The sequence below is a fragment of the Taudactylus pleione genome, unplaced genomic scaffold, assembly GCF_031769625.1.
Source record: "Taudactylus pleione unplaced genomic scaffold, aTauple2 ptg000381l, whole genome shotgun sequence".
NCBI lineage: Eukaryota > Metazoa > Chordata > Amphibia > Anura > Myobatrachidae > Taudactylus > Taudactylus pleione.
Window position 1 is genome coordinate 4819884 of NW_028284782.1, and position 15623 is coordinate 4835506.

The 15623-nt window shown below is 38.8% G+C and overlaps 1 protein-coding gene across 5 annotated transcripts in view; it reads left to right on the forward strand.

Moving 5' to 3' along the window:
• ATRX (ATRX chromatin remodeler) overlaps positions 1-12605 on the forward strand; it is a 290301-nt gene extending 277696 nt beyond the window's left edge. For all 5 annotated transcript variants that reach the window (XM_088445557.1, XM_088445556.1, XM_088445558.1 and 2 more), the window contains 5 exons: positions 3023-3172; positions 5448-5582; positions 6247-6342; positions 6426-6554; positions 9364-12605. In XM_088445557.1, the coding sequence (XP_088301683.1) occupies positions 3023-3172; positions 5448-5582; positions 6247-6342; positions 6426-6554; positions 9364-9642 (789 nt within the window). In that variant the 3' untranslated portion in view covers positions 9643-12605. The remainder of the gene's footprint in view (positions 1-3022; positions 3173-5447; positions 5583-6246; positions 6343-6425; positions 6555-9363) is intronic.
• The last annotated feature ends 3018 nt before the right edge of the window (positions 12606-15623 follow it).

The following is a 15623-nucleotide window of genomic DNA, read 5'->3' on the forward strand; positions in this document are numbered from 1 at the left end:
TAACACATTTTCAGCTACATTGAAACAAATTAGATATACAGTGTATCTTGTCAGAATGTAAAAATGTTCCGTCTTAGCTGGTACAATGATGAATTTTATTTTTAATTGTGCTTTTACTTTGCGTTAGGAACAGTGTAATTGCAGGCTCTCCACATCCGAGTGTGTAGCCTAGGAAGGTGTGTGTCTGTGTATGAACAGTCGGCTAGAATGTATTTTCATTGGAATGTTAAAAAAGGAAATCTAGTAAAACTATTTCAGGTCTCACAACACAGAAAATCCCACATAAGCAAAAGCACAGCCCTATTAATTTCCTCAAAGTAACCTGCGTCTCTCTCAAAATTAATGTTGTTTAAATGTAGCAGATAAGTTACTCTCAATTCATTTTGGTTGTCTCCTGTCATGCTATTGGCCTTCAGCATATTTGGTCCTTATAGTTGGCCACTTAGGACTTTGAGATAAATCTCACTCTGTTGTAGTACAGTATTTCATTTAGCAGTCTCAGGTGCTTCAAGGTAAGGAATGTGAGAATTTGTTTAGCTATAATTTAAATAACCATGGTCACAACCTGGCCAGCAAATCTCCAGGATTAGGTTTTTGTTCTCATATGGGCATTGGTGCCTGGGCATTTATTTGTTTCTGAACATTTCTTAATTCCTGACTGGAAATTTGCAAAGTGCTCTAAGAGTTATACTGGGGAAGGGGACGCTGTTCCCAGGCATGGCAGTACTTTCAGAGTACCTCAATATCCAAGCTCTGATGCAGTTTCACAGTTGAGGGCCTGAAAGTGCTTCCCTTTGTTTTACTGGAACCAATGGGTTCAAGACTATCATTGCCTGTACATGCGTCTGTGACCCCTCACAAAAGGCAAGTACTCCGTCAAAAATCTATTCGTAATTCTAGAACTATTTAAAAAAATAAAATAAAATCCATAGCTAAACCCTCCTTAGCTATGCAGAGTCTTTGCTAGAGCACAAGCAATGCACTGTCTTCCTTCCCGTGGGTGACTACTTCCACCACGGGGGTCTCACACACCCATGATGTGGGGACGTCAGCGAATGTGGAGTCATAGGTAACAAGAAATGAGGACGTTCTAGTAGAAGAAGCTGCTTGTGTGACCAAGGAGACGAGGGAACAGGTCATTAACGAAATTCAACCAAAATTAGTTAAATTGTATTTTAGATACTTGTGTTAAGAAAGTGAAAAGGGCTTTCCACGTTCTTGTAACTATAAGTTGTTGGAAAATGCTGTGAGTAAACTGTCTCCTCTTCCGTTATTCTATGCCTTTATATAACCAGACAGAATGGATTATTTTCATTGGCCTGGGGTAAAGCATCTGTACTGTATCTTATTCATTGCGGACGTTTTATACGCACTGTGGTATAGCACCATATTGCTCTTCTGAAGAAATACCCCAGAAACCAGTGTATCCCCAACTCTGGTCTCAAGACACCCAAACAGTCCAGGTTTAAAGAATAGCAACGCTTGAGGGCAGATGATTAGAAAAAAATGAGTGAAGTAATAGTAAAGTAATATGCACTCAAACATTGATATCCTTAAAACCTGGACTGTTAAGGTACCTTAAGGACAGTTTGAGAAACACAGAGATAAACATTTGGAGTAATTTTACGAAGCATAAGAAAAAGATGTAGCAGGGCCATTGTACGAGGGGATTTCCCCCTATACGTGAGACTGGTATGCGGAGAAGAGAAATTGAGTACTGTTTAATACTTACATAGCCAGTTGTAAAGCACAATAGCAGATGCTAGCGCTATATAAATGCAGTAAATTATGTTAATAAACTGGATACTCTATTTGGAGATAAAGTGACTGATAACACTTGGCCACCAACTAGACCTCCTCCCTAAGTACAAGAAGGTGGATAACCACACATCAGTTTAATTCATATTTTTTACTGTAATATAATTTTTACAATCTGTTTTTAAAAAGTATTTCTCTACTTAAAGATTCTGGAAATTATCATTTGTCTGTATATGTTAATAAAAAGTACTTGTTTTAACCAAAACTAAAGGTCCCAGAAGAAATACCTCAAAACAGATTGCATAGTATATTACAATTATTATATCCTCAATGCTAACTACAATATTGATTACTTTTGGTGCAGAAGAAAACCCACACTTGCAAATCTGTATAATCTCCTGGGTACATACAAAAGGCAGCATTGCATTGTCTATTAATAGGCAGTTAGTACGGGTTGGGTATGGGATGCCGGCGCTCTGGATCCCGACACTTGTCACTCAGTATCCTAACCCTCCCTCCCTGGTGCTTATACAAACCCCCCCCATTCCCCCCCCCCACCATCCCAGTGTCTAAACCTAACCTCCTCCCTTAATGCTCGACTCTGCCCCTAGTGCCTAACCCCAGTACTTACAGTTGGGACTGCGGTGGTCGGTATGCCGCCGCCAGGATTCTGACAGATGTCGGGATTCTGGCGCCAGGATTCTAAGCGCCGCAATCCAGACTGTCAGGATTGTAACCAGATCCCGTTAGAACAATTGGGCTTCTGCAATGGCTTATGGTACTAACATAGAATAATACTGTGCATCTCACGGCCCATATTATAGAAGTGTGAAAATGTATTTAAGATGTTGTAATGTGCTACTACAATGCATCATGTTGTAAGCCTGGTTTATATGTGGTCATTAAATATTTGAAGAAGTTAAAACTGCTTAAAGCCACATTTAGATGGTGGCATTTTTCTTATCTAATTTAATGTATCCAGATTTAAATGTTCTTGTTTCTAGTCTACTTTCCATCGGCAGTTTATTCTGCCACCACAAATATGAATATTATGATCTTTAGATTAAGAAATAAATTATGGTGATGATTCCTTTATTATATATTTCCAATGGTTAGATAATCAGCAGAGGAATATACAGTTAGAATTCCCATTCTGACAATTGTACAGATATATATGTATATACTTGTAGTGTATTCCAGCTATAATTTGCACTTGAGCGCATTTGGTTTTACAGCCTGTGTATTCGGTTTCCTCCACACTCAGGACACTGTGCTTGCAGAGTTGCTGCAAATCAGAAAGGAACACATAGTGACCTATCACGAGCATGACTCTCTTCTGGACCACAAGGAGGAAGAGGCTCTAACTGAGGAGGAGAGGAAGGCCGCATGGGATGAATATGAAGCTGAAAAGAAGGTGAGCCCACATCCTACTATTTCTCTGCCTCTTCCTTTCTATACACATGCCCTGACTTTATGTAAAAATCAACTTGCAGTAAGTCCAGATCACAATATTGTAGACATGGCTTGTGTAACTCCAGGTCCCGGACTCCATAGCCCGTTTCCTATACAAATCCGCACTCTCCCTGTGTACTCTTAATTCCGTTTTTCCATATAATACCCTTACATGGATCTAACTGAGCAATTTGAAAAGGATAAATTGTTATTGATTCATAAAGCACAGATATACCATACTAGTTTTACATTATTTAATTAACTCCCCTCACCTCTTCTGCCTGCTGTGTGTTTCTATCCTATTCTACGGGGATATCTTAGGTGTCATCCAAAGGAGTGGTCTCTACCAGTTCAGTGTTGTGTGGAAATGTCAGAAAAAAATGCTTGTCTAAAGAGCAAAGTGTACTGAAAAGTCTGCAGGCACAGGGTCATTGCTGCATTACCTGCACACATCATAGTGTCAGCAGCTGCAGGTCTGGCCAGCATATGAGCCTGGTGCCTACAGGATCATACGCTGGATCCTGGTATCCTCACAGTGGCTTGCTCTCATTGCATTCCAGATTGGACTATTGCATGAGCAAATTCTCTGTTTTCTTGTGTAAGCCTTTAATATATTTCTGGAATAATTTATTTACAGATATCACCAAATGAAAATGTGGTGACAAATAGTCCAAAATGCTTACATTTCCCAACATATTCTCGTCCCTATTTAAAGGGTGCCCAAAAAGTTGTATTCTGTGTTGTTCGAGTATAGGATACAATGCCAAGTATAGTCTATTACACAGTTTTATCGATGTGTTTCTATGTGTGCAGGAGCTCTGTTTCTTTACATTGAATGCACAATTTTTAGATTTCCTTTTCTGATATCTTCCCATTACTCAATTAGCCTGGCGCATGATAGGCCTACCAACAATGATAATAGAACTGTTTTAGAACAGAATAAAATTAACATCTATTGAGTTTAAAGGGAATACAATGAAGGCTTGTAGAGGTGCTTTCCTGAGCAAACCAGCCATAGTCTACACCGATGACTAGAAAGAATGTTAGCACCATTTTCCTTTGGTAACCACTGAGATATGGTGTATCTGTGTGTGGTGGGCAACAGGCAGGCTGGTGAGCCTCCAGGTGCGGGCCTGGCTCTATGCCTCGCCCATACTGACACTCTGCTTTTCTTATAAAGCAGATAATGGCTGAACAGGAACCCCTGGCTACCGCATTCGTGGTTTGAATCCCATGTTTTGAAATCTTGGAGCAACTTAATGCCATGTTAGGGGCATTTGTGAATGAGGGATGTGGAGGTTCCGAGGGCAGATCATTTTGAGAGAGTTTTTCATTCTTAATATTAACGGTAATGTGTGGCCCTTTTGTAGGTTGGTGGGACGCACATGTGGCCCTTGGTATTTCAGGTTGTCTATTCTGGTCTATACAGTATGTGTATATGTTCAGGTGGTTGACAAAATAATGAAAACTCCTGGTGTCACCAAGCATATTGAAAGTAAGAACTTCCACAGCAATGTGGCTCATGTGTTAAGTAATTATGTCCTACCATTATTAGGGTCAAGTATGAAAATGCTCTAGTGTGATATGAACTGTAAAGTCCAGACTGATAGTTTCTAGTAGCAAATAGTTTTGGTGGCTCCATAATGTTATGAGGTATTTCTTTAGAACGTGAGGCCAATTCTTATCACTGTTTAATGGATCATCCCATTCCAGGATCTTTTTCTTATAGACGGGTTGTCTTCCAGGTTGATAATGGCTCCAATCCACAGAGCACATGTGTTCGCCTTTTCTAGCATTGCTACAATGTCCTGTAGCAAAGCCTGCGATTGCATTTATTGTTCATTTAAGAAAATATTTTTTTGGAGCGTATTTTTTATACTCCCTTTTAGGGCTTGTCTAGACGGTGCTAGCAATAATAGAAACCTCATTGAAAGTTGGAGGTGGTATTTTTGCACTCTCCCCCTCCAAAATTCAATTTCTATCCAGGCTTGCCTTATCCAGAATTGGTGTAATTTTGGTAGTGTTACAGATTCCCCAATCTGCCGTACGTTATTGTGTGCAAGAAATATCATGAATCAGAGATGCAGTTAAAATCATTTAAATAAAAAGTACATATGAATATTTCAGTGCCCATATCACACATTTTTATTCTTATTTTTGCCTATTACTTTTCTTGAAACCTGCTGTTCTGTGGCAGCCTGAATTTATCCTCTAAAATTGTATTTTTTTACTTTAAGGGTTTGACCAGTCGTTTCAACATGGCAGCTGCAACTGGGATCAATTACAACCAAATCAATTTCAACAATGCTCAATCTTCTTACATGCCCTTAAACTTAGGAGCATTGTCTTCCCTGACTAACAGGCAACTGGAGGTAAGTAATAGAATCCAAAAGGTCCCATGTGTACAAGAGCGTTAGGCTTAACATGAACAATTCCTCTGAATTGCAAGATTACATTCAATGTGCTCCTTAGAGAGTGGCCCAGAAGCCAGATAATGTCTCTTCTGACAACTCTGTATGCTCAGCTTTGTAATCATATTACACATACTGCTTGCACCAGTGACAGGTTTCACACGTGTACCCTACCAGTATTATAAAGGAGCATTTAAGAAAGTGGTCACGGTGTGTGTATGTCTGTATACACATATACATACACACGGTAACTAGGCTAGAGGGAGACTTGACCCATACACGTGTGTGTGTGTATATGTGTGTATATATATATATATATATATATATATATGTGTGTGTGTGTGTCAATTTGTAGAAAAAGGGCACTTGCCAGAGCATTCAGCAGGCAAAAGTATGTTTAATGCTTACATGTATATTCCAAATATGTCGATGTTTCGGTCAGACATGACCCTTTTCAAGACCAACAACTAATCAGCAAAACAAAGACAGCATATATCCAAGGAACAGCATCACGCTGTGTGTGTGTGATTTCTTTTATTTTTTTTTACCTATACTGTACCTCTGTAGAACCGTGTAATGCATTTTGCCATGTTCCAGTTATCATTTAATCCTGTCTTCCCTCAAGGATCTCATTAACCAAGGCAGAGAGAAAGTGGTAGAAGCTACGAATAGCATAGCATCTGCGAGGATCCTTCCTCTGGAGGACATCATCTCGTCAGTGGTATGTGATTTTGATGTCATATCTGTCTTTTGACTTGTAACATACTACGCCCCTCTGATCATCTTGTAATTTGTGTTCCCCAGTGGAAGGAAACTCCAACCTTGTCAGAATCCCAAGTTCAGTCTCTGGCTCTAAGCAGACAATCAGTCCAAGATTTGGAAATGAAGAGACGAGAGGCCATTTACACTGACGTTCTGTCCAAGCAGCAGATGGTAACTATTTCACCTGTATCTCATGGATAAATGACTGTGACTGGCAGGATCTTTTTATGCATAGAGATGAGTTGTCTGTAGTGTGTATGTCATGTTTGCACTGCATCTATGTGCAAGGGGGAACTTTTATGAACACTGGTGTTGCCCAAAGTAGCCAATCAGATTATTCGCTCTTATTTTCTAAACTGTTCTAGAAATCTAAAAGCTTAGAATCTGCATTAGAGTTGTAGCTAAAATGCTGGAGCCTCGGCCCTTTTCAGCCACTGTCTAATACATAACTTGCCATCATTGTCTGTCCATGTTTTTTTTGGATGGGTCCCAGACCACAAAGCTGCTTTGGTATTATTCTAGATGTTCCTATGGGAAAGATGAACGCTTATACATGCAGTATCACATGTAGCAAAAGCATTCTTAAATTAATCTAGTTCTTTAGGTTTTAATTTTTACGTGACCGTGGCCTTCTTTGAAAGGGTTACATTTCAGAGACACTTGTTTTGTGAGCTGTTGATTCCTTACCAAAAAAATACATTATCCTTCCTGCGGAATCCCTTTGAATTTTCATGCAACTGTTTCCTGCACAGTTATTTCCAGCAACAGGCTTCACACAATTAAAAATCATTCCAGTCACCAGGTTCCAAGTTATTTGGGGCACACATTGCTTAAGAATTCTCTGGCTTCCAAAAGGTTCTGGCCAGATCAATGGCATTCCTGCTCAAAATTATTCCCCCCCCCCCCCCCCCCCTTTTTGCGATTTGTCAGCAATTCCAACTCCTGCATATGTTGTTACCCCCTGTCCCAGCCACATTGCTAAACTCCCCTTCTAAGCAGCCTGCGTGTGTCGTGCTTTACCATAGTTTAAATTGGGAACAAGATAGAACTGCATGGTCCTGCCGACACAGATTGGGCGCTTACAGTAATTGTCCACTGGATACCAGCCTATTAGTGATGGTGATAAGTTTAATGGCTTTCCCATCTGGTGGGGTGTCCCTTACTAATTGATTTCAGAGCAGAAAGTAGTTTTTCCCTCCCGCTGGATATTTGAGATGAAAAGACCATGTTCTTCTGTTCAGTATTGTCTTGGGCGACTTATTTTGTTATGCTTTGCTTTTTCTGGTTTGCAGGCAGACTGCTTTAAACAAAGGTTGTACTGGAGTATACAGAACTTGAAGTTTAATGAGGTTAAATATTGGTGTTGCACATCGCTCTTTAGATCTAAACAAAATGTCAGACAAACATTACTTTAAATAATCCAACTTTTAAAATTCCTGTGGAGCTTTCTTGTTCAACTGATTAAAAAAGGTTTGAAGTCTTATTGGAGAAGGATAGAATTACATCAGAACTACTAAGTCACTTGTAGTATTACCAAAGTAACATAGCTAGCATTGTTCTCTATGTATCACTGACTACAATTACTGCAGGTTTCCAGCTTTTTCTTGTGCTCTTTGTTTGCATTGCCTGTGATGGTGAAGTACAGCTACTCGCACACCGTGCCATTCACTTCTAGTGTATCCCATACTTGATTCAAACAACACAATGCTATATATAAAGACACTCTAGCCTCACAAGTGCTTAGTGTACACCCTTTTCAGATCAGTTCGAGAGAGAACAGCAGGTTATTTCTTGTAGATAAAGAAATAAGAAGGCTATATTTACAAGACCAATAGAAAACTGCTGTGGTACTAGTAAAGACCAATAGAAAACTGCTGTGGTACTAGTAAAGACCAATAGAAAACTGCTGTGGTACTAGTAAAGACCAGGACACAATCTTATAGGGTGACACTTGCAAACTTAATCTGAAGATTAGCAATTAGATTGGTCTTGGAAGTACAATTTTACCTCCCATAGAGAAATCACCCAGCATCATACATTGTTGTAGATAGTGCCTTTAATTATCTCTATCAATTTATAATTTTGATCAAACTTTGTTTGTGATGCTTTATAGGAAAATATAATCTATTAATCTTGAAACTAATGGAGACTTCAAAGGGAGGCGGTTACACAAACAGGGGGGGAATTCAGTTACTGTGAGTAATTACCGGGAGCAGCTATTCAATTAGTCTCCCACATTCACCTGCTGACCTTGTTAAACACGTGCGTTAACATGGGTTATCGGGCGTAAACGCACAGGTTCTGTGAAAAGTTCCCGGACCTGAGCGTTAACTGCCCGTGATTCCCAGATAACTGCACAGTTAAAGATTTATTTTCGGGTCTCAGGAGACCGGAAAAGAAATCCCTGATAAGCTGGGCTAATAGAATCTGGGCTGGTGATCAGTTAGCACCTCTTCAGTTAACTGGGCTAATTGAGACCCGCACATTGATGGAAACGGGATGCTTAGCCTGTGCATAATGAGTAATGTAGGGAGTTAGACCACTTTGAGTAGGATATACAGTTATTTGGAGGCTGATAGAATAAAACATTTAAGGGGACATTTCGTCTATAGCTGCATATAAAAATATTACACATATCTTTACTTTTCTGAACTTGGCCAATAAAGCTGGTCACATTCGAGAGCGAGAGGGGGCACTTAGGTAATAATGCCTGTAACCTTTTCGGGGGAAATAAATGGACGTCTTTAACTCCCATGCTACAAGAAATTCAGTGGTGCTTACATTAATAAGATCCCTATTTGTTTCAGTTCATGTTGTATGGTTTGCAGTCTTGCTTTCTCCTCTTGGTGTATAGTATTGTATGATGTGCTGGTACATCAGTGCTGTAAATGTAATGTGAAGACTGAAATGTGTGGGGAGGTTTCAGGGGCACAGACTTGACTGATCATATATAAATCTCTGTTCATTATTCTTCTTGCAGTTGATCAGCTGTGTACAGCGAATACTGATGGGCCGGAGACTACAGCAGCAGTACAACGAGCAGCAGAAACAACAACAACTTGCCTTTCAGCAGCAAGCTGTACTGAACCGCCTTATAATGCAGAAAAACCCAAACATCCTTGTGAACCCAGCTAGCTATCCTCAAATTGATCTGCAAGGAATGTACCAAGCAAGTTTGCAGAACCTTCCCATGCAGAGAGCAATACCACCGCCTATTAGAGGAAAAAGCCCCGGACCTTCCCAAGCAAAGAAAATGTGACATTGCACTAAGACCTTTACATGGATTGTTTTAAGCAAAGAAAGATCCTTTATTTTGCCCTTTTGTCTAGTTATTAAATGCTCGACATACTGTATAAGAAACTAACAGGAAAGTGTTCTTTTTCTAATGCCAAACTGCTCCCTCTAAAAGCTTTGCAGTATGATCGGTTTTCTACACAGGGCCACACGGAAACCTCTTGCTTCCCCATCACAGAAGATACCTGTTTTCAATGAAAGCACACCTTCTGTAACTACACCAGCTGCTCATCCTTGTGTCAGCTGCACCACAGAAGCAGCTCTCGTCTACAAGACATGCAAATGCACTGTATATCATCCGTAACCTTGCTGTTCAAGTTTAAAGTGGCAGTGTAGAAATCCGGGTTATACCCTAATTTTCAATACCAACATTCTACTTTATAAATCCTGAAATTAGCCTTTTACGGCACTGGTGTCATTGCTGAACTACATTCTCAGTGATTCCTGGCCAGCATCTTGCGACACATCAGATGTAATGTAGTTCAGCAACAACTAGAGTGAAGGTAGTCATCCCATCATGATGAAGAACAACTGAAACGAACATCTGTGGAACACCAGTTTGTCAATGTAGCATTACTTTATCTAACAAATTCTAAGCATTGTGAGAATATAGAAAGCACATTTCTTCTGTGAAAATGTTGTTAGCCCAAACTAGGAACTTTGATCAAAAGGAACTATTCAGTTTCAGAGATTTCTGTATTTAAAATGACTTACAATTGCCATTAGCTATTTTAGTTTATTTGGAGGTCCATTTAGCAACTTTTTTGTCACTTACTGTTATAAGTTTCATATTGTAACTACATCCCTGTGCCTTTGTAAATATAGTTTTCTGTTTTTTTTTCCCTTAATGCTATACTTAATAGGTGTTTACATAAAAATTCTGTTATGTCTCTTTTTTTGGCCCATTTACTGCTCCTCAATGTGTCCATAGCATATCAGTACGTTTACGTTTTTTAAGTTGTCCATCGTTTAGTACAGCTTGAAATCCTAAAAACAAGCCTCTTAAAGATATTATTCAACACATAAGTGACTCATTATCCCATTAGTCTTTAAATACAATTATTTAAACAGAAGTACATTAGTAGTGTCATGAATTGTGGAACACCACGGCATAGGCACTTTGGTAGATGCCTTTCATTTCTTTTGGATGACAGCAGGGGCAGCATTTGGACCTTTGTTTAGTTTTCTTGTCATTCTTGGAAACTGTTTATTTTGGTTGTACACGAACCAAGTTACCTACTAGGACTCGATACATGGTTACATCCTACACCGCATGAAGGAAGTAAGCCATTTTATTCAAAAGCGCAGACCTCCTGCTTTATTCGTTCCTTGCAAACTGTTTGGAACACGGAGTTGGGAGGAGAATGCACGTGGCAGATAGTCAGTGCTGCTCTTCCAATCCGCATTTCATTTTCTTTGCACGTTTATCAGCAGTGACCAGGCAAATCCTATTCATTCGAAATGCCAACTTATGGTAAGGTTTTCTTTTATAGGAAACCATTTTATTCCCTCACAATTATAAATTAGCATTCAAAGTTCTGTTTGATATTAGATGTTAATATAATTTACTTCCTCCTAATTTGAATTTCTGGTTTAAATGAGACCCTGCATAAATTGTGCGAGCTTTACACTTTTCCACATTAAGTTATACTTCCAGTTCTATGGCCGCTGTCACATGGAAACAGGCTGTGGCTGTATCTGAAGCGTACGGATAAATCCACATTAAGTTGTTGGAAAGTCAACTTAACACGTCATGTGAATCTATTAAGTGATTTTGCCGTTTTGCAAATATTGTGACTCTTAATTTTCCAACATTAAAATTGCTAAATCTAAAAATACAAAATCAAGCAGAGGAAACATTCGGCATTTGAGTACGTACTTCTAGCAAACTTGTAATAATGCAGATTTGAGTGGATAGCTGCAGCCAGTATGGCCTCATTTTAAATCTCAGCTTGATGCAGTTCAGCAAAACTTTATAGATGTTTTGTTATTTAAATGTTCCATTAGTTTTGAGTATTAGTAGTGAAAGTCAGAACTTTAATCGCATTTGATTTGGCAGATGAAAACGTTTCTGATATTTAAGAAAAATGTATGCTTTTTGATGGCTTTAAATGTCTCGTAATATGCCTTTTTGTGTTTTATTTTTACCTAAATGTTAAAAGAAAAAAATGCAATTGCTCCTTAATAAAGCAGAAAGTGCATTTGGAATTTGAAGAGACCACTTTGGTAAATCGGCAAAATTCTCAAACTTCTTACTAATAGGACTCTCGGAAATGAGAATTGCAGCAACTTTTCTTTTTCTTTTTTTTTTTCTGAAGAGAACGTGCAACATGGACCAGTCACACCAATTTGTTAGTAGACATATTAGCTGCATATACTGTCTGTGCATTTAGTAGAGCATCAAGCTTTAACCCATATGAAGACTTCTCTTAGACAGGTGTGGAAGACACTTTTATTATGTTCTAGACATTTGAACTAGCTGCACCAGCTTTAAGCACAGTTAAAACAAAGTTGCTTGTATTACAGTTTTGCCTGCTAAATTTTCCACATTTTAATGCTGTTACTTTGGATGTAAAGCTTTCTTGGCTTGATATTTGTGATATTGTACATGTATGTCTCAGTTGTATAGTAGTTTCAGTCCATTTAACCAGCTTTGGCTTCTGAAATCATACAGCTATGAAAATTTGCCCTTTTCTCTATCCTGCTCTTTGATTTCGATATGATCTGAAGTACTATAGAAAAGTCACTGACAGGTTTGTTTTTGTTTTTTTTTGTAATATACTGAAGGACTGAGATTGTGCTTTTAATGATCGAGCATTGAAATCTGGAAATATCCTATGTGTTTTCACCATTGAAAGTGCTGTTTAGTAGTTGAAACTTTAAAAAAATATATTTAATATCTCATTTAATAAAGTGACCAAAACTGTTTCCAGGCTGTGAGTGTTTATATGGATCACACGCTACTGATCACCCTACATGACAGTCAAAGCAAAGCATCTTGTTGGTATGTACTTCACCATTGTAATTGGGTAAATCAACCTTTTGGCAGAACGTTCACAAACGTCAGTCTCCAAATATTACTCTTCAAGCAAAAGCTTTTTCAGATCCCACAAAAGGAAAGCAACTCCTATTGCGTCTTAAGTATGTGACTACATGAGGGGTCACACACACGTATGGAAACTGGAAGAAGCTCTGTCTTAGCTTTGAGGCTATCTTGTAATCAGAGCATTTGTCATTTAGCTTCTGAGAACTGTGGATCTCTGCCTTGTCCACCAACACAGACATGACACCATTGCCAATTTTGGCAGTGTGATATTTTCCTCCACTTATTTTCTGATTGTAACAATCAGTGTTTAATTGTAAACCATAAAGATCAGGGCAATGTAGGTTTAGTTGAGTTAGTTGCCATATTTTATTGAAAGTGAAGTTACTGTAACATTTCAGGGTGCAGATCGCACTCCTCCTATCATCATATCGGTATGCATCTAATTCATTGCAGGTAATAAATGTTGGAGAGTAAGTGGGGTTTATCACATGGAAATAGGTCATTTCGGCAGATCTGAGTATAGTTCTAACTTCTTTTGTTTTTTCTTTTAGATTTTCTACTGCCATCCAAACATTTTAATTAATGTGTAATTGTGTACAATTTATAAGGTTACTATGTCAGGTTTTTTTTATTTTACATGGAATTTGCATCTAATAACCTCAAATCTATGACAATTAAACTGGGTAAGAGAACAAATTATGAGGGAGAGGAGGGACTCTGTTGATAACAGAATCCAACAGCTGCTGAAGTTTAGACTACAGTCCTAGACAAAATAAACTGTATTGTTACTGCGTAGAAGAGATTTACTATACCAGTCTAATGTAACCATGATTTATTTTTATTTTTTTTTCCATGTAAGCCAATCTGGCTGAAATGGAGTAGGGTCCCCAACAAAGCTCACTAAGTAGCAGCCTAGAATGCATGTTACTAGCTTACATTTTTATATGTTATCTTTTTTTTTTTTTTTTCCATTATCCTCTTATCTACAAAAATTATTTTTTTCTGCAGACTATTTCAGAGAGAAACTTGGGAACCTATGTATCAAGTTGTTTTTTACATAAAATTATGAAAAAAAAAACTGCATGTACAGTATCCGCTTCCCCCGAAGAAGTCTTTCACTTCTGTGAAAACCTCCAATTTGCCGGGGATATAACTCGCGGGGACACCGGTTACCGAAACCGCTGTCCCAGTTAGGTCCCCTTTGTACATAGGGGGGATATTTTCGTTAAACATGGAAATATCCCCAGTGCCACGGATAGATAATAATCACGGCTGAGCCTTGATTATTAGTACATAGATCCCTTGGCATAAAAATGTCGAAACATGCTGGTAAATAAAATGCATGCCTTTGCATGAGCAGCATTGCTTTGTTACATTTTTATGTGACTGAACTACCTATTCTGTGGTTGGTGATTACATTTATGGAATAATGTACTGTTTAATTTCTCAGATGAAAATAATCTCCCTGTGATGGTTCACCTTTCTCATCCTTTTATTGTGAGATATAAAGCAGTCTAGTACACACAGCGTCTGAGTGTCCAGAGTGGCAGTTACATGTATATATTGGCAGTTTATGGATGGTGACAGGGAGATGGCCCATCTTTCCAGACACTGGAATGACTTTAAAGGATATAAGTAAACTCAAGATGTCTTGGGATCCATCTTCAAGCGTATCAGTATTTGTGGGACATTATTTTATTTTTTTCGTGTGTGACACTTTTTTTTTTGGAGTTAAATCATTTTAGGAAAGTACTTTCCACTATGCTTTCATTACAGTATTGGTTTACATTTTTCATGTAAGGAAGAGTTGGTTTTAGTAGTAATCTAATTAGATTTTTTTTTTCCCCAAGTTACTGGCTGGTATTATCTTAGTTCCCTCCCTAAAACTACACAGAAAGCAACAAATGTACACACCCACCTGGTACCCCACCCTCTGACAATGATACACATTACCCAACTACCACTGCAACTTCCAAACTAGAGGCTATTGCAAACCTCAATATAGAACAAATGTAAATATATAAAAAGATAGGAAGCGCTGCACAGTTGGAAGAGAAACTTTAATCCACCAATATTTAAACAGGTAATTATTTATTACACACACATGGCCATATAACATAGAATATTAAAAAATCAGTATAAAAAAATCACATTAAAACATTATCCTTATCAATACATGTGGCAAAACTGTAGATTATAAATCCAGAACCGCTGGTAATTAGCAATCATGAGCTCCTTATATTGTTTTAGTCCAGGGGTGGGGAACCTTTTTTCTGCCAAGGGCCATTTTGATATTATACAACATTATTTGCGGGCCTGGTGCAGGCTACGCCCCCTGTGATGTCACAAGGGGGTGGGGCCACATTCGCCAGTGATTAGAGCAATGCCGGGAGCATCCGGAGAATGTTCCGGGGAGCTGTAAGGGCAGCAGTGTGACCATCTGAAGCGTTGTATGGACGCTCCAGGCGGCACTGCTGCATAGATTCTGGCTGCAGGGTGTCATTCTAGGCACCATGCTAGCCAGATGAGGCTAGCAGGAAAGAGCTCCAAGGGCCAGACCAAATGATTCTGAGGGCCTTATACGGCCCCCGGGCAGGAGGTTCCCCATCCCTGTTTTAGTCGGTTAGTGCTTTATTAATATGGCGTATTATTATTCTTTATATGGCGCCACAAGGGTTCCGCAGCATCTTACAAAGCACACAAGAAATAGTTATTGACAGTACAAACAATGCAGGACAAATACATGATTTATAAACATTGCTGCATAACACTTAGATAAGCTGCATGGTGTCAGCAACCAAGTGTTAGGTGCTGTTGTAAATTAAAGTATAAGTAAGAAAAAGAAGCACGTCAGGGAAGAGGGCCCTGCTTGTGAGAGCTTACATTCTAAAGGGGGAGGT